We start from the raw sequence: 20305 nt of genomic DNA, 5'->3' as shown, positions 1-20305 counted from the left end.
CAGAGGAGAAAGAGAGAGGGAAAGGTGCTGAAGGGGTACTTGAAGAAATTATAGCTGAGAACTTCCCTGACCTGGGGAAGGAAAAAACATTGAAATCCAAGAGGCACAGAGAACTCCCTTCAGACGTAACTTGAATCGATCTTCTGCACGACATATCATAGTGAAACTGGCAAAATACAAGGATAAAGAGAAAATTCTGAAAGCAGCAAGGGATAAACGTGCCCTCACATGTAAAGGGAGACCGATAAGACTCATGACTGATCTCTGCTTTGAAACTTGGCAGGCCAGAAAGGCTTGGCACGATATCTTCAGTGTGCTAAACAGAAAAAATATGCAGCCGAGGATCCTTTATCCAGCAAGTCTGTCATTTAGAATAGAAGGAGAGATAAAGGTCTTCCCAAACAAACAAAAACTGAAGGAATTCATCACCACTAAACCAGCCCTACAAGAGATCCTAAGGGGGATCCTGTGAGACAAAGTACCAGAGACATCGCTACAAGCATAAAACATACAGACATCACAATGACTCTAAACCCGTATGTTTCTATAATAACACTGAATGTAAATGGATTAAATGCGCCAACCAAAAGACATAGGGTATCAGAATGGATAAAAAAACAAGACCCATCTATTTGCTGTCTACAAGAGACTCATTTTAGATCTGAGGACACCTTTAGATTGAGAGTGAGGGGATGGAGAACTATTTATCATGCTACTGGAAGCCAAAAGAAAGCTGGAGTAGCCATACTTAGATCAGACAAACTAGACTTTAAATTAAAGGCTGTAACAAGAGGGGCGCCTGGGTGGCGCAGTCGGTTAAGCGTCCGACTTCAGCCAGGTCACGATCTCGCGGTCCGTGAGTTCGAGCCCCGCGTCAGGCTCTGGGCTGATGGCTCGGCTCGGAGTCTGGAGCCTGTTTCTGATTCTGTGTCTCCCTCTCTCTCTGCCCCTCCCCCGTTCATGCTCTGTCTCTCTCTGTCCCCAAAAAAATAAAATAAAAAACATTGAAAAAAAATTAAAAAAAAAAAAAAGGCTGTAACAAGAGATGAAGAAGGGCATTATATAATAATTACAGGGTCTATCCATCAGGAAGAGCCAACAATTATAAATGTCTATGCGCTGAATACCGGAGCCCCCAGATATATAAAACAATTACTCATAAACATAAGCAACCTTATTGATAAGAATGTGGTCATTGCAGGGGACTTTAACACCCCACTTACAGAAATGGATAGATCATCTAGACACACAGTCAATAAAGAAACAAGGGCCCTGAATGATACATTGGATCAGATGGACTTGACAGATATATTTAGAACTCTGCATCCCAAAGCAACAGAATATACTTTCTTCTCGAGTGCACATGGAACATTCTCCAAGATCATATACTGGGTCACAAAACAGCCCTTCATAAGTTTACAAGAATTGAAATTATACCATGCATACTTTCAGACCACAATGCTATGAAGCTTGAAATCAACCACAGGAAAAAGTCTGGAAAACCTCCAAAAGCATGGAGGTTAAAGAACACCCTACTAACGAATGAGTGGGTCAACCAGGCAATTAGAGAAGAAATTAAAAAATATATGGAAACAAACGAAAATGAAAATACAGCAATCCAAATGCTTTGGGATGCAGCGAAGGCAGTCCTGAGAGGAAAATACATTGCAGTCGAGGCCTATCTCAAGAAACAAGAAAAATCCCAAATACAAAATCTAACAGCACACCTAAAGGAAATAGAAGCAGAACAGCAAAGGCAGCCTAAACCCAGCAGAAGAAGAGAAATAATAAAGATCAGAGCAGAAATAAACAATATAGAATCTAAAAAAACTGTAGAGCAGATCAACGAAACCAAGAGTTGGTTTTTTGAAAAAATAAACAAAATTGACAAACCTCTAGCCAGGCTTCTCAAAAAGAAAAGGGAGATGACCCAAATAGATAAAATCATGAATGAAAATGGAATTATTACAACCAATCCCTCAGAGATACAAACAATTATCAGGGAATACTATGAAAAATTATATGCCAACAAATTGGACAACCTGGAAGAAATGGACAAATTCCTAAACACCCACACTCTTCCAAAACTCAATCAGGAGGAAATAGAAAGCTTGAACAGACCCATAACCAGCGAAGAAATTGAATCGGTTATCAAAAATCTCCCAACAAATAAGAGTCCAGGACCAGATGGCTTCCCAGGGGAGTTCTACCAGACGTTTAAAGCAGAGATAATACCTATCCTTCTCAAGCTATTCCAAGAAATAGAAAGGGAAGGAAAACTTCCAGACTCATTCTATGAAGCCAGTATTACTTTGATTCCTAAACCAGACAGAGACCCAGTAAAGAGAACTACAGGCCAATATCCCTGATGAATATGGATGCAAAAATTCTCAATAAGATACTAGCAAATTGAATTCAACGGCATATAAAAAGAATTATTCACCATGATCAAGTGTGATTCATTCTTGGGATGCAGGGCTGGTTCAACATTCGCAAATCGATCAACGTGATACATCACATTAACAAAAAAAAAAGAGAAGAACCATATGATCCTGTCAATCGATGCAGAAAAGGCCTTTGACAAAATCCAGCACCCTTTCTTAATAAAAACCCTTGAGAAAGTCGGGATAGAAGGAACATACTTAAAGATCATAAAAGCTATTTATGAAAAGCCCACAGCTAACATCATCCTCAATGGGGAAAAACTGAGAGCTTTTTCCCTGAGATCAGGAACACGACAGGGATGCCCGCTCTCACCGCTGTTGTTTAACATAGTGCTGGAAGTTCTAGCATCAGCAATCAGACAACAAAAGCAAATCAAAGGCATCAAAATTGGCAAAGATGAAGTCAAGCTTTCGCTTTTTGCAGATGACATGATATTATACATGGAAAATCCGATAGACTCCACCAAAAGTCTGCTAGAACTGATACATGAATTCAGCAAAGTTGCAGGATACAAAATCAATGTACAGAAATCAGTTGCATTCTTATCCACTAACAATGAAGCAACAGAAAGACAAATAAAGAAACTGATCCCATTCACAATTGCACCAAGAAGCATAAAATACCTAGGAATAAATCTAACCAAAGATGTAAAAGATCTGTATGCTGAAAACTATAGAAAGCTTATGCAGGTAATTGGAGAAGATATAAAGAAATGGAAAGACATTCCCTGCTCATGGATTGGAAGAATAAATATTGTCAAAATGTCAATACTACCCAAAGCTATCTACACATTCAATGCAATCCCAATCAAAATTGCACCAGCATTCTTCTCGAAACTAGAACAAGCAATCCTAAAATTCATATGGAACCACAAAAGGGCCCGAATAGCCAAAGTAATTTTGAAGAAGAAGACCAAAGCAGGAGGCATCACAATCCCAGACTTTAGCCTCTACTACAAAGCTGTCATCATCAAGACAGCATGGTATTGGCATAAAAACAGACACATAGACCAATGGAATAGAATAGAAACCCCAGAACTAGACCCACAAACGTATGGCCAACTCATCTTTGACAAAGCAGGAAAGAACATCCAATGGAAAAAAGACAGTCTCTTTAACAAATGGTGCTGGGAGAACTGGACAGCAACATGCAGAAGGTTGAAACTAGACCACTTTCTCACACCATTCACAAAAATAAACTCAAAATGGATAAAGGACCTGAATGTGAGACAGGAAACCATCAAAACCTTAGAGGAGAAAGCAGGAAAAGACCTCTCTGACCTCAGCCGTAGCAATCTCTTACTTGACACATCCCCAAAGGCAAGGGAATTAAAAGCAAAAGTGAATTACTGGGACCTTATGAAGATAAAAAGCTTCTGCACAGCAAAGGAAACAACCAACAAAACTGAAAGGCAACCAATGGAATGGGAAAAGATATTTGCAAATGACATATCGGACAAAGGGCTAGTATCCAAAATCTATAAAGAGCTCATCAAACTCCACACCCGAAAAACAAATAACCCAGTGAAGAAATGGGCAGAAAACATGAATAGACACTTCTCTAAAGAAGACATCCAGATGGCCAACAGGCACATGAAAAGATGCTCAGCGTTGCTCCTTATCAGGGAAATACAAATCAAAACCACACTCAGATATCACCTCACGCCAGTCAGAGTGGCCAAAATGAAGAAATCAGGAGACTATAGATGCTGGAGAGGATGTGGAGAAACGGGAACCCTCTTGCACTGTTGGTGGTAATGCAAATTGGTGCAGCCGCTCTGGAAAGCAGTGTGGAGGTTCCTCAGAAAATTAAAAATAGACCTACCCTATGACCCAGCAATAGCACTGCTAGGAATTTATCTAAGGGATACAGGAGTACTGATGCATAGGGGCACTTGTACCCCAATGTTTATAGCAGCACTCTCAACAATAGCCAAATTATGGAAAGAGCCTAAATGTCCATCAACTGATGAATGGATAAAGAAATTGTAGTTTATATACACAATGGAATACTATGTGGCAATGAGAAAAAATGAAATACGGCCTTTTGTAGCAACGTGGATGGAACTGGAGAGTGTGATGCTAAGTGAAATAAGCCATACAGAGAAAGACAGATACCATATGGTTTCACTCTTATGTGGATCCTGAGAAACATAACAGAAACCCATGGGAGAGGGGAAGGAAAAAAAAAAAAAGAGGTTAGAGTGGGAGAGCCAAAGCATAAGAGACTGTTAAAAACTGAGAACAAACTGAGGGTTGATGGGGGGTGGGAGGGAGGGCAGGGTGGGTGATGGGTATTGAGGAGGGCACCTTTTGGGATGAGCACTGGGTGTTGTATGGAAACCAATTTGACAGTAAATTTCATATATTAAAAAATAAAAATAAAAATTAAAAAAAAATAAATTTTTTTTTGTTGTTTATTGTTTTTGAGAAAGAGAGCATGAGCAGGGGAGGGACAGAGAGAGAGAAAGACTCCTAAGCAGGCTCTGTACTGTCAGTGTGGAACTTGATGCGGGGCTCGAACTCATAAAATGCAAGATCATGACCTGAGATGAAAGTAAGAGTCAGATGCTTAACCAACTGAGCCACCCTGGCACCCTTTTTTTTTTTAATGTTTATTTAATTTTGAGAGAGAGCAAGTGGGGGTGGTGCAGAGAGAGGAGGGGACAGAGGATCTGAAGCAGGCTCTTTTCTGACAGCAGAGAGCCTGATGCAGAGGTCACACTCATGAACTGTGAGATTATGACCTGAGCCGAAGTCGGACGCTCAACTGGCTGAGCCACCCATGTGCCCCAGTTGTGCTGTTTCTGATTTTGGATATTTATTAGAATTTTCTTTGTGGCTTAATATTTACTTAGACTTTTGTACAGTGTTCTGTGGGTACTGTAGGTGTATTCTGCTTTCAGGGTGCTTTTGATATAAGTTATATCTATCTTATTAATTATGTATTTCTACCTAGTTCTTCTGTTGCATAGTTTTGTGTTTCTTGTTTTTTTAAAATGTTAATTTATTTATTTTGAGAGACAGCCTGTGCTCATGAGTTGGGGAGGGGCAGAGAATGAGAGAGAGTCCAAAGCAGGTTTTGCACTGTCAGTGAAGAGCCAGAGGTGGGGCTCAGTCTCATGAACCACGAGGTCATGACCTGAGCCAGGATCAAGAATTGGATGCTTAACCAACTGAGCCACCCAGGTGCCCCCCTGTAGTTTTTGTTTTATGAGTGATGATGCAGTGTTATTTGGAGCAATTTGTAAGTTAGCTCTTCATCATGGATTACATCCTTTATTATCAATAAACTGAAACACCTGTTATACGTCCGTGACCATTTGTGTGGTATTCTTACTGGTCTTAGAAACTACCGATTTATTCTTTTTTTTATTGTATTTCCTCTCTTTGAGGTCAGTCTTTCATTGATTGCATACTGTGTTGTTTCTGTTTAGTCCCCTTATAGGTATCTGGGGTATTCTTTCCCTCTGTTGCTTCCTAGGTGTGTGTGTGTGTGTGTGTGTGTGTGTGTGTGTGTGTGTGTATGTATGTATGTATGTATGTATTTATATGTAATTTATTTTTTAAATTTACATCCAAGTTAGCATATAGTGCAACACTGATTTCAGGAGTAGATTCCTTAATGTGCCTTACCCATTTAGCCCATCCCCCCTCCCACACCCCTCCAGTAACCCTGTGTTTGTTTTCCATATTTAAGAATCTCTTATGCTTTGTCCCCCTCCCTGTTTCTATATTATTTTTGCTTCCCTTCCCTTATGTTCATCTGTTTTGTCTCTTAAAGTCCTCATATGAGTGATGTCATGTGATATTTGTCTTTCTCTAATTTTGCTTAGCATAATACCCTCTAGTTCCATCCATGTAGTTGCAAATGGCAAGATTTCATCCTTTTCGATTGCCAAGTAATACTCCATTATATATATATATATATATATATATATATATATATATATATGTATACACACACACACACACACCCCACATCTTCTTTATCCATTCATCCATTGATGGACATTTGGGCTCTTTCCATATTTTGGCTATTGTTGATAGTGCTGCTATAAACATTGGGGTGCATGTGCCCCTTCGGAACAGCATCCCTGTATCCCTTGGATAAATACCTAGTAGTGCAATTGCTGAGTTGTAGGGTAGTTCTATTTTTAATTTTTTGAGGAACCTGCATACTGTTGTGCAGAGTGGCTGCACCCATTTGCATTCCCATCAGCAGTGCAAAAGAGATCCTCTTTCTCTGCATCCTCGCCAACATATGTTGTTGCCTGAGTTGTTAATGTTAGCCCTTCTGACAGGTGTGAGGTGGTATCTCATTGTGGTTTTGATTTGTATTTCCCGGGTGATGAGTGGTGATGAGCATTTTTTCATGTGTCATTTGGCCATCTGGATGTCTTCTTTGGAAAAGTGTCTATTCATGTTTTTGGCCCGTTTCTTCACTGGATTGTTTGTTTCTTGGGTGTTGCATTTGATCAGTTCTTTATAGATTTTGGATACTAATCCTTTATCTGATACATCATTTGCGAATATCTTCTCCCATTTTGTCGGTTGCCTTTTAGTTTTGCTGATTGTTTCCTTCGCTGTGCAGAAACTTTTTATTTTGATGAGGTTCCAATAGTTCATTTTTGCTTTCGTTTCCCTTGCCTCTGGAGATGTGTTGAGTAAGAAGTTGCTGCAGCCAAGATCAAAGAGGTTTTTGCCTGCTTTCTCCTCAAGGATTTTGATGGCTTCCTGTCTTATGTTTAGGTCTTTCATTCATTTTGAGTTTATTTTTTGTGTGTGGTGTAAGACAGTGGTTCAGGTTCATTTTTCTGCATGTCACTGACCAGTTTTCCCAGCACTACTTGCTGAAGAGACTGACTTTATTCCATTGGATATTCTTTCCTGCTTTGTCAAAGATTAGTTGGCCATATGTTTGTGAGTCCTAGGTTTTTTTTTCTTAGTTACAAGGTGTGTCCATCAAGAGATACGTGCTCCATATAGAAAACCTGGAAAGCAAATAGCACAAAAGAGAAAACCAAGTGCCCCATGTTGTAAACCCATCATCCAAATAGAACCACCATATTTGTTTCTGTATTCACACAAACATATGCTCCTGTTTTCTAAAATGGCAGGGCCTATTAGATCTTGTTTCTGCAGGTTAGTGATTCAAATTTAGGTTTTCCATTTTCACTCTCTGTAAAACAGTGGTTCTCAGGACAAATCTGACTGAACAAGCACTATTCCAGCTGAATTGAAAGTAGAAATTAATGCAAAAAGAAAAACTTGTGTTATTGAAATGCTCCTCAGTATGAATCTGTGTACTGTTGACCTCTATTGTTGGTCTTCCATCTTAAGCCAAATATGCTGATGTAAGGGGATTAGTTTTGCAAACACAGAGCTTGTGGACAGTGATAGACCCTGAAAATAATGTCTCTGGCTAATTCTCAGACTTGAAGAAACTGAAAGTAGGGTCTCATAAAAATTCTGTTCAGTGTTCATGGCCATGTTCATCAGAATAAGAGTCTAATATTTTTTTATTTTTTATTTTTAACATCTATTCATCTTTAAGAGACAGAGACAGAGTACAAGTGGGGAAGGGGCAGAGAGAGAGGGGGAGACACAGAATCTGAAGCAGGCTCCAGGCTCTGAGCTGTCAGCACAGAGCCCGATGCAGGGCTCGAACCCACTAACCATGAGATCATGACCTGAGCTGAAGTGGGATGTTTAACCAACTGAGCCACCCAGGCACCCCAGAATAAGAGTCTAATATTAATATTCAAATAAAAATCTACATTATTGTGTATAGGTACACCAGTTTACTGGTAGGTAGAGTACTTGGCAAGTGGTTTACTCTCTTCTAAGTTATATTTTTACCAACCTTTGTTGAGCTCTTTCTCAGTCTCAAGCATTATGCAAAGATATGTTTTTTGTTTTTTTAATAACCATATTCATTTGAGGTTGTTATTTTACATGTGGTGTAGGAAAACGGTTTCCAGACTTTTGGGTTTCATGGATCACTGACATTAAAAAGGGGGAGGTGGTATTAACATGGTTGCTAGCTTTTCGTTTTGCCATAGAGACCTCTTTTAAAAGTTACTGTGTATATAGTAAATGATGATATCACTTATCCTGAGTACTGAATATTTAATTTTTTTTTAACGTTTATTTTTGAGAGACAGAGCACAAGTGGGGAGGGGCAGAGAGGAAGAAACATACTAAGGAACAGGCTCCAGGCTCTAAGTGGTCAGCACAGAGCCTGATGCAGGGCTCGGACACACAGACTGTAATTATGACCTGAGCTGAAGTCGGATGCCCAACCGACTGAGCCACCCAGGCACCCCATGAGTACTAAATATTTAATATGGAAACAAATATTTTTGCTTAATTTATTCTACTGTGATAGATTTATGGTATGTTTAGGGTTGGCGTATTATTCAATCTACTACCCTTATTTACTGTTTTACTGTTGGAACTGAGGCTCCAAAATATCTCTTGCGATCTGTGAAAAAATAAAGCTTTTTTCTGATGAATATAGTATAGCCTAGAATTGACATATTAATGGCTTCTACAAGTGTGATTTTTGTCTTATACATATTGGTGTGAATGCTAGTTGTATAGGTGTTAACTTTGTTTTTAGACTTGAAATCTGATGATTTCCAGAAGCTTCTTTTTCTGTAAGTTGGAGAATTTTCTGGATTAATTTGTATATTGGGAAATTACTGATTGTATCTCTTGTTGCAGTATAATGTGTGACTGTGATAGCTTACCGAGATACTAAATTGCTGTTGTGTATTAGGAAACTATAGAATGTAATTTCATGTAATAGGAATTTAATGATCTAAAAAAGGGAAGAAAGAAAATGAGAACATCATTGTAATTGCCCTTGGGCTTTCTCTTTAAGAAAGGGCCTTTGCTTTGGCAGGATGTTTGCATTGTCTTGGTTTCCTACCCCTACACTCCTCACCTTTCCCTTTTTCCATTCCTTATCCCATCTCTTCTGTTTCTTGCACTCTAGCTCCTCTTCTCCATGCAGTTCTCTTCCTTTTACCTATTTCCCCATCTCTTTTTGTTCTCAGATATCTAATTAGTTAAATTTTAAGGTACCAGGTTTTCTTTCCATAGCATTTGAACTGAAGTGGCACTAAACTGGCAAAAATAGAACATTACTGTTGGGGTGCCTGGGTGGCTCAGTCGTTTAAGTGTCCAACTATTGATTTTGGCTCATGTCAGGATCCCTTGGGATCGAGACCCACTTTGGGCTCAGCACAGAGTGTGGAGCCTGCTTGGGATTGTCTCTCTCCCCCTTTCTCTGTCCGCCCCCCCCCCCGCCCCCCCGCAAATAATAAATAAACTTAAGACAACAACAACATTGCTGTTAAGTTCCTGGGTGCTTCAGGGAGTTCTACATTTTATTAGTGTAAGAGTTTGTCATTTAAGAATGTGTGCTGTTCTTATTTACTTGATATTTTTCCTTTAATATAAGCACTTATATTTATTTTAATGGAAATTTATGATTACTTAGGATTTTTTTCCCCCTGTGAGCACTTATAATTTTACATTGGGGGCAAATGTATTTTTTTCAGTCTTGTTTTGTATACATTTTTTACATAGTTAAAGTAACTCAGTCCAACTTGTAAAAACAGTTTAAAACTTACACTTATTTTCAATTATATGCTCTTAATAAGCATTTGTTTTGTTTTACTTTATTTTTGAGAGACAGAGACAGAGCATGAGCTGGGGAGGGACAGAGAAAGAGGGAGACACAAAATCTGAAGCAGATTCCAGGCTCTGAGCTGTCAGCACAGAGCCCAATGTGGGGCTCGAACCTACGAACTATGAGATCATGACCTGAGCTGAAGTTGGATGCTTAACCAACTGAACCACCCAGGCACCCCTAATAAACATTCTTAATTGCATTACCACTTGTCTTTTGAATTTTTCCATAATTTATTTAATCATTTCCCCATAATTAAACATTTAGATTATAGGAATATGTTATAAGAAATAGTTATAATTAAATATGGGAAGCTTATAAGGAAATATAAATAGCAATAAATTATCTGTCTCACTTGATTTGTTTCAGATATTCCAGGAAAAAAATATTGACCCAAATAGCTATTAAAATCCTTTTGGTCCTTGAGAGACAGTGAAGTTTTACTGCATATCAGACATTAGAAAAATCTTTAATGTAAGTGACCAGATATGAATTTCCTGTTTCTTAAGGTTTGTGGAAAATGTAGGAGTTGCATTCAGTGAATTGTTTTACTATTTAAAGAAAACCCCTAGAAAATCTACATTTTATCACCTTTAGTGAGGCAAATTTTTAAATAATTTATTTCCTTTTATTTAGTAATAAGGAATACGGTATTTTAATTTTCACTTACTATTTTTTAGTAGAAATTTTGCTTTGTTGAAGGTAATATGCATGCTTTAAAATGGGGACTAGGAGGGGTGCCTGGGTGGCTCATTTGGTTGAGTGTCCAACTTCGGCTCAGGTCATGATCTCGCAGTTCGTGGGTTTGAGCCCTGCGTCGGGCTTTGTGCTGGCAGCTCGGAGCCTGGAGCTGCTTCGGATTCTGTGTCTCCCTCTGTCTCTACCCCTTGCCCGCTCACCCTCTGTCTGTCTCTCCCTCTCTCTCAAAAATAAACATTAAAAAAATTTTTTTTAAATGGGGAATAGGAAGGTGAGTTTTTAATTTGCATTTCCCTGACTAATGAATAATGATGTTGAACATCATCTTATGTGTATATCTTCTTTGAATAATTGACCATTCATATTCTTTTGCCTATTTTCTAGTTGGATTATTTGTCTTTTTATTATTGAGTTGTGGACTTATTTATGTATTCTAGATACAAGCCCCTCCCATTTTGTGGGTTGTGTTTTGGTGGAGCTTTTTTTTTCTTTAAAAAAGCTATTAAGAATCCATTTAGGGGCGTTTTTTTCTTTAAAAAAGTTGTTAAGAATCCATTTAGGGGCATCTAGCTGCCTCAGTCAGTAGAGCATGAGACTCTTTTTTTTTTTCTTTCTATTTATTTATTTTTTATAATTTACATCCATGTCAGCACATGGTACAACAATGATTTCAGGAGTACATTCCTTTAAGCCCCTTACCCATTTAGCCCATCCCCCCTTCCATAACCCCTCCAGCAACCCTCTGTTTGTTCTCTGTATTTAAGAGTCTCTTATGTTTTGTTCCCCTCCTTGTTTTTATATTATTTTTGCTTTCCTTCCCTTATGTTCATCTGTTTTGTATCTTAAAGTCCTCATATGAGTGAAGTCATGTGATACTTGTCTTTCTCTGACTAATTTTGCTTAGCATAACACCCTCTAGTTCCATCTACATAGTGGCAAATGGCAAGATTTCATCATTTTCGATTGCCAAGTAATACTCCATTGTATATATATACACCACATCGTCTTTATCCATTCATCTATCGATGGACATTTAGGCTCTTTCCATAGTTTGGCTGTTGTTGATAGTGTTGCTATAAACATTGGGGTGCATGTGCCCCTTTGAAACAGCATCCCTGTATCCCTTGGATAAATACCTAGTAGTGCAATTGCTGAGTTGTAGGGTAGTTCTATTTTTAATTTTTTGAGGAACCTGCATACTGTTGTGCAGAGTGGCTGCACCCGTTTGCATTCCCATCAGCAGTGCAATAGAGATCCTCTTTCTCTGCATCCTCGCCAACATATGTTGTTGCCTGAGTTGTTAATGTTAGCCCTTCTGACAGGTGTGAGGTGGTATCTCATTGTGGTTTTGATTTGTATTTCCCGGGTGATGAGTGATGTTGAGCATTTTTTCATGGCCTGAGCCGAAATCAAAAGAGTAGGATGCTCAGCTGACTGGGCCACCCAGGCACCCCCTGTTTGCAAAATAATAATAGTAATTATTAATATTTAAGTTTATTTTGAGAAACATGACCAGGGGAGAGTCATGGGGGGTGGAGAGAATCCCAATAGGTTCTGCACTGTGAGTGCAGAGCCTGATGTGGGGCTTGATTGAACCCATGAACTGTAAGATGATCTGTGCTGAAGTCAAGAGCCAGATGTTTCACTGACTGGCCACCCAGGGGCCTTGCAAAATTATTTTTTATCTTACTTTATTATTAATAACTTTTTAGGTTTTGGCCTTTAGTCTGAAAAAGTGTTGATTGAAAGTGTACAGTAGAGGTGCTTGGGTGGCTCAGTCGGTTAAGCATCCGACTTCGGCTCGGGTCATGATCTCACCGTCCATGAGTTCGAGCCCCGCGTCGGGCTCTGTGATGACAGCTCGGAGCCTGGAGCCTACTTCAGATTCTGTGTCTCCCTCTCTCTGACCCTCCCCTGTTCATGCTCTGTCTCTCTCTGTCTCAAAAATAAATAAACATTAAAAAAAATTTTTTAATGAAAAAAAGTGTACAATAGAGTGGGTGCAAGCGGCTGTGGGCCATGTAACTGCCAATAAAAATTATCTTTTATTTTTTATTTTAATATTTATTTTTTATTTTATTTTATTTTTTTTAATTTTTTTTTCAACTTTTTAAAATTTATTTTTGGGACAGAGAGAGACAGAGCATGAATGGGGGAGGGGCAGAGAGAGAGGGAGACACAGAATCGGAAACAGGCTCCAGGGTCCGAGCTATGAGCCCAGAGCCTGACGCGGGGCTCGAACTCACAGACCGCGAGATCGTGACCTGGCTGAAGTCGGACGCTTAACCGACTGCGCCACCCAGGCGCCCCTATTTATTTTTTAGAGACCGAGAAAGAGCATGTGTGGGGGAGGGGCAGAGAGCGAGGGAGACACAGAATCTGAAGCAGGTTCCAGGCTCTGAGCTGTCAGCACAGAGCCCATCATGGGGCTAGACATGACCTGAGCCGAAGTCAGATGCTTAACCGACTGAGCCATCCAGACCCTCCATAAAAATTATTTTTAAATCAGAGGCCCAAGCAGCCTCTCCCAAGCCATTTACATCTCAAAACAGCTCCTTCTTGAAACTGCTTATATCCCACAATATTAATAAATATTAGGGACATATAGATGAAAATACTCATTTTCTGTATCTGTTTAGGAGCATATTCACAGCTTTCTTTGGTGGATGCTTAAATACTGCTTTTCTCTACAGACACTTAGAAAAACATATTTCTGATATATGTCTGTGTGTGAAGGTTGAGGCTGCCCGCATTCTTGCTTATTGGGTTTAGAAGTCTTGGGGCTTCTGGGTGGCTTAGTCAGTTGAGCATCCGACTTCAGCTCGGGTCATGATCTTGTAGCTCGTGAGTTCAAGCCCTGCGTCAAGCTCTGTGCTGACAGCTTGGAGCCTGGAGCCTGCTTTGGGTTCTGTGTCTCCTTCTCTGCTCCTAACCCAGTCATATTCTGTCTCCATCTCTCAAAAATAAATAAACATTAAAAAAAATTTTAAAGTCTCACTGTATTGTGGTTTATGTACATTTTGATGACTGTAAAAGCATGTTCGCCAATGAAATGTCTTCTGCATATGTAAAATGTTTTGATGATCCATGTACTTTATAATTTCAAATCTTCACTAATTAGAATATCAACCAGAATACTTCATCCCCACCTTGTGCTGGAAAACCGAAACTTTTTTTTTAATGTTTCTATTTATTTTTGAGAGTGTGCACACACAAGCGAGGCAGGGGCAGAGAGAGAGGGAGGCATTGGGCTCTCTGCACTGACAGCAGAGAGCCCAATGTGGCGCTCAAACTCAAGAACTATTGATGATGATGTGAGCTGAAGTCGGATGCTTTAGCAACTGACCAACCCAGGTGCCCCCCAAAAACCAGAAAATTTCAAGTAAAACTTTAAAGAAGGTATGACAAAAATTTTTTTAGTTTATTTATTTTGAGAGAGTGAGTGGGTGAAGGGCAAGGAGAGAGAGGGAGGGAGGGAGAATCCCAAGCAGCCTCTGCACTGTCAATGCAGAGCCCGACTTGGGACTCAAACTCACCAGCCATGAGATCATGATCTGAGCCAAAATCAAGAGTCAAATGCTTAATTGACTGAGCCATGCAGGTGTTCCCAAATTTTTAAAAAAAGATTTTTAAAGTAATCTCTACACCCAACATGGGGCTTCAGTTGGCAGTCTTACGATCAGAGTCACACACTCTTCCAACCGAGCCAGCCTGGTGCCCCAGAAATTATGAATTTTATACCTGTTTGCAATAGAATGTTCAGAAGCCATAGAGAAATGTCATGAATTATTTCAAATTCTACCACCTAGAGGATCCACTTTGGTTAAAACATTTTAAAATTTTACTAAAATTTAATTAAAAATTATTTATTTATTTATACAATATTTTATTTTTGAGAGAGAGCATGAACTGGAGAGGGGCAGAGAGACAGGGGGACAGAGGATCCAAAGTGGGCTCTGTGCTGACAGCAATGAGCCTGATGTGGCGCTTGAACTCACAAACCATGAGATCATGCATGACCTGGGCTGAAGTCGGATGCTCAACCGACTGAGCCACTCAGGTGCTCGTAATTTTATTTTTTAGTTAGTTTTTTTTAAATGCCTTTTTAAAAAAAAATTATTTTTGAGAGAGAGAGTGTGAGCAGGGGAGGGGCAGAGAGAGAGAGTGGGAGACACAGAATCTGAAGCAGTCTCCAGGCTCCTAACTGTCAGCACAGAGCCCAACGCAGGGCTTGAACTTGTGAACCATGAGATCATGACCTGAGCTGAAGTTGGGTGCTTAACCGACAGAGCCACCCAAGCACCCCTTAGTTTTTTTAAGTAGACTTCATGCCCAGTGTGTAGCCCAGCATGGGGCTTAAACTCACAATCCTGAGACAAGACCTGAGCTGACATCAAGATTCGGATGCTTAACTGACTGAGCCACCCAGGCACCTCTAAATTTTATTAATTTTTAAAAAGATTTTATTTTTGAGTAATCTGTACACCCAACACAGGGCTCAAACTTGCCACCTCGGCCAAGATCAAGAGTCGTATGCTGTACGGAATGAGCCAGCCAGGTGCCCCTTACATAATACATTTTATCCTGTATAGTCCCTGGTAGTTAGATTACTTTTTTATTCCTATAGTCTTGCCTATTTTTTATTCCTTTTTTTGTTTTTTAAAGAAGCAGTCTCTATTTTATTTATTTTTAATGTTTATTTATTTTTGGAAGAGAGTGCAAACAAGGGAGGGGCAGAGAGAGAAGGACACAGAGGATCTGAAGCAGGCTCTGAACTGTCAGCGCAGAGCCCAACGCAGGGCTCAAACTCACAAACTGTGAGATCATGACCTGAGTTGAAGTCAGATGCTTAACAGACTGAGCCACCCAGGAGCCCTATTTTTTTTTTATTCCTATAGTTCATTGTAAGTAGAATCATACAATATGTTACCTTTTGATGCTGGCTTCTTTCATATACCATGATACATTTGAGATTTGTCTGTGTGGTTGTGGTGTATCAGATACTGTGTATAAGTCACCCTTTTTTTTTTTTTTTTTTTAAAGCACATGTACTCCTGAAGTGAGCACCATGCATTTTTTTTTTAATTAAAAAAATTTTTTTTAATTTTAGAGAGACCAGGGGAGAGGGCCAGGAAGAGAGAGAATCTTAAGCAGTCTCCATAATCAACGCAGAGCCCGATACGGGTCTCAATCCCACAACCCTGGGATCATGACCTGAGCCGAAATCAAGAGTCTGATGCTTGATCGACTGAGCCACCCAGGTGCCCCACAGTTCATCCACTTAAAGTATACAGTCTGGGGGTGCCTGGGTGGCTCAGTTGCTTAAGCTTCTTTTTTTTTTTTTTTTTTTTTTTAACGTTTTTTTTTTTTTTTTTTTTTTTAATTTTATTTTTGGGACAGAGAGAGACAGAGCATGAACGGGGGAGGGGCAGAGAGAGAGGGAGACACAGAATCGGAAACAGGCTCCAGGCTCCGAGCCATCAGCCCAGAGCCCGATGCGGGGCTCGAACTCACGGACCGCGAGAACGAACCGCGAGATCGTGACCTGGCTGAAGTCGGACGCTTAACCGACTGCGCCACCCAGGCGCCCCATTAAGCTTCTGAATTCTGGCTCAGGTCATGTTCTCATGGTTTAGGAAGTTCAAGCCACTCATTGGGCTCTCTGCAGAGCACGCTTCAGATCCTGTCCTCTCTCTCTGCCCCTCGTCCCCTTGCATGTGCGCTCTCTCTCTCTCTCTCTCTCTCTCTCTCTCTCTCTCTCTCTCTCTCTCAAAAACAAACAAAAACCCTCCTATTAAAAAAAAAGTCCAGTCACCACCACAATCAGTCTTAGAACATTTTCATCACTCCAAAAAGAAACCCTGTACCCCTGAGCCACTATCTTCCCATTTCCCTGAATTAATTTTTATATATGATACAAAGTATGGATAAAGGTTTATTTTTTTGCATATGAATGTCTGGCACCATTTGTTGAGAAGATGATCCTTTCCCCTTTAAGCTTTTGTGCCTTTGTTGAAAATCAACTGGCTATATGTGTATGGCTCTATTTCTGGACTCTCTTTTTGGGATGTATGATATCCTTATGCCATTTCCACAATCTTAATTACTGTAGCTTAATAGTAAGCTTTGAAGTTAGGTGATAAGTTCTCCAACTTTTTCTTTTTGAGAATCATTTTGGGTATTCTATTTTCTTTGCCTTTCCATGTAAAATTTAAAATCCCCTTGTCAATTTCAAAGTAAACAAATGTAATAAATCCTGTGCAGATTTTAATTCTATTTTGAATAATTTTCACAAGACAGGTGTAATACACTTGGTTTTTTTTTTTTTTTACTTTCAGTGAAAATGGATTATTTTCAGTATGATGCTTTTCAGTGTATTGTAATGCAGGTTAATAGACCAAAGACCATAAATTCGTATAGCTAACCTTAATTTTTTTCCTGCTTATGTTTTAGGCAAGTTAAAGGTATAAACATCATGTCAAGGGCAATAAACTTTTAAGTTGAAGAGCTCAGATTATTTGTGTAAGACAGGACTTAATACCTACTTATATAGGGGTTGAAAATGCAAAGGTAATATTAAGCTAGATGTGTGGTTTTGATATTTTTCTTTTATTTAGAAAAATTTTATACTAATTAAACTGTACAGAAGATTATATGTAATTCATTCCCTGCTTAAGAAATTACTGTTAGAGTTAGTTGCCAGCAAAAGGTCTATATTTGCATAACTGAAAAATGCTTTTTTTAATCTATTACTGCCATATTTGTAGTTTGTATCAAGAAGGTATATGCTTTGTAGTTATTTCCTTTTGGTAGTCCACATATCAATTGGTCAAAGGTTAGTATGCTTTTCTTCTCATATATTTAGTATATTCAGAACATGCAGTTTTATAAATAGTTAACTTTTCTGTAGAAAACTAGTATCTCTTCCTTTCTGCTTTCTTTTTTGAGACTTTGGGGCTGAGAAATTTGAGGACTGTATCAGTCCTGGAACCTTTTAGTCTTCTGGTTTCTTTTTTGTAGTCTCAATATTCTTTTTTCTTTTCTTTTCTTTTCTTTTCTTTTCTTTTCTTTTCTTTTCTTTTCTCTTCTTTTCTTTTCTTTTCTTTTCATGTTTGTTTATTTTGAGAGAGAGAGAGCACGTGCGTGAGTGGGGAAGGGATAGGGAGAGGGAGAGAATCCCATGCAAATCTCTGTCACAAAATTGTGAGATCATGACCTGAGCCGAAATCAAAGAATCGGATCCTTAACCCTGAGCCACCCAGATGCCCCTATAGTCTCAATATTCCTATAATTTGTTTATATCCCCTCAGAGTATCATGTGCCTAAAAATATTTCTTTGCTTTTCAGGTTCTAAATGGCTTCTAAGAAGTTGGGTGCAGATTTTCATGGTAAGTGGACTGTTAGATATAATGGTTTAAGTTATGATTTGATTAGAGGATTTGAAATCACTTAGCATTGTTTAAGTAAGTGCCCCTTTTTATTTATTTAAATGGGCAGCTTGAGAAAAAGTTGCACAACAGGGTAGCATATACATTCCAATGGATTTCAGGTAATTTAGTATTTAAGTATTTAAGTAGGTAGTTAAACTTTAGAGTCTCGCTGGTTATTGTACTTAAAATTACCAGGGATGGATAGGGAGCCTATCTATTTTTATTGTTCTTCAGCAGTATTTTGAAGTAGTTACCATTCCCTTTCTTATCCCGTGGTCATAGTTCTTTGCCATCTCAAATGTGAAAAATTCTGAATCTTTAGTTAATACTTAATATTGGTTTGGTTTAGTGTCCATCCCCTCATCCTTCCTGTCCCACAATAATAGGAAGTAATTACTACAAATAAACCATGATCAGCGGATCAGTAATTACAGGAATGTCACTAGTAGTAATTACAGTTTTGCATTTGAAACTAATCGTTTAGGGGCGCCTGGGTGGCGCAGTCGGTTAAGCGTCCGACTTCAGCCAGGTCACGATCTCGCGGTCCGTGAGTTTGAGCCCCGCGTCAGGCTCTGGGCTGATGGCTCGGAGCCTGGAGCCTGTTTCCGATTCTGTGTCTCCCTCTCTCTCTGCCCCTCCCCCGTTCATGCTCTGTCTCTCTCTGTCCCAAAAATAAATAAAAAACGTTGAAAAAAAAAAAAATTTGAAACTAATCGTTTATCATCTGGGGCACCTGGGTGGCTCAGTCAGTTACACATCTGACTTGGGCTCAGATCATGATCTCACGGCTCTTGAGTTGGAGCCCTGTGTCTGGAGCCTGCTTTGGATTCTGTCTCCCTCCCTCTCTGCCCCTTCCCTGCTTGTGTGCACGCTCGCTCGCTCGCTCTCTTAAAAATAAATCAACATTAAAAAAAATTTTTAAATATGGGGGTGCCTGGGTGACTCAGTCATTTGGGCGTCCGACTTCTGCGCAGGTCATGATCTCGCAGTTCGTGGGTTCGCACCCCACGTCAGGCTTTGTTCTGACAGCACGGAGTCTGGAGCCTGCTTTGAGTTCTGTGTTTCCCTCTCTCTGTGCCCCTCCGCTGTCATGCTCTGTCTCTCTCTCTCTCTCTCTCTCTCAAAAACAAACATTAAAAAAAATTTTTTTTAATTAAAAAGAAACTAATAGTTTATCATTAAAAAAAAATTTTTATTTTACGTTTATTTATGATTCAGAGACAGAGACAGAGCATGAGCAGGGGAGGGGCAGAGAGAGAGGGAGACACAGAATCTGAAGCAGGCCCCAGGTTCTGAGCCATCAGCACAGAGCCCGACGTGGGGCTCAAACTTACAAACCACGAGATCATGACCTGAGCTGAAGTCAGACACTTAACCGACTGAGCCACCCAGATGCCCCATAATAGTTTGTTATTTAAAAAAAATTTTTTTTTCTTAATGTTTATTTATTTTTGAGAGAGATACAGAATGTGAGTGGGGGAGGCTTAGAGAGAGAGGGAGACACAGAATCTGAAGAGGGCTCCAGGCTCTGAGCTGTTAGCACAGAGCTTGATGTGGGGCTAGAACCCATGAATGGTGAGATCAGACCTGAGCTGAAGTCGGACACCTAGCTGACTTATTATATGCATTTGGGAGGAATAGAGATGCCTAAGAAGTTAAAATTAGACCCTCTTTTCATATAGTAGAATTAAACAACAGAAATATCCAGACAACACCGTTAATTTAAGTAGGTTTTTAAAGCTGATTTTCCATTTTTAAAATCATGTCATTGTAAGAATGGTTTGCCAGACGGCATGGCAACATGTGTTGGTATGCTCTTCTGATGTACAAATGGTTGCTTGTTAGTATCAGCTGAGTCAGGGTGCTGGAGCAGTCACTGGGGTTCTAACTTGCCAGTATATTTTATACAAGAGTTTAATATTTTGAATTACTGTTGTGTTTATCCTTACATGCATCACTTGTATATGTTTTGTTAAATCCTTTTGGAGTTAAGTCATTCAGACTCTGGAATTTGCATTCTGTGTAGCAGG

General features: G+C 39.5%; 1 protein-coding gene across 1 annotated transcript in view; it reads left to right on the top strand.

Moving 5' to 3' along the window:
- UBAP1 (ubiquitin associated protein 1) overlaps positions 1-20305 on the top strand; it is a 65177-nt gene that overhangs the window by 18542 nt on the left and 26330 nt on the right. Inside the window, exon 2 of the mRNA XM_058695104.1 lies at positions 18193-18233. Coding sequence (XP_058551087.1) covers positions 18200-18233 — 34 coding nt within the window. The 5' untranslated portion in view covers positions 18193-18199. The remainder of the gene's footprint in view (positions 1-18192; positions 18234-20305) is intronic.

The sequence above is a fragment of the Neofelis nebulosa genome, chromosome 12, assembly GCF_028018385.1.
Source record: "Neofelis nebulosa isolate mNeoNeb1 chromosome 12, mNeoNeb1.pri, whole genome shotgun sequence".
Classification (NCBI taxonomy): domain Eukaryota; kingdom Metazoa; phylum Chordata; class Mammalia; order Carnivora; family Felidae; genus Neofelis; species Neofelis nebulosa.
This window is presented reverse-complemented; position numbering and strand designations above follow the sequence as displayed.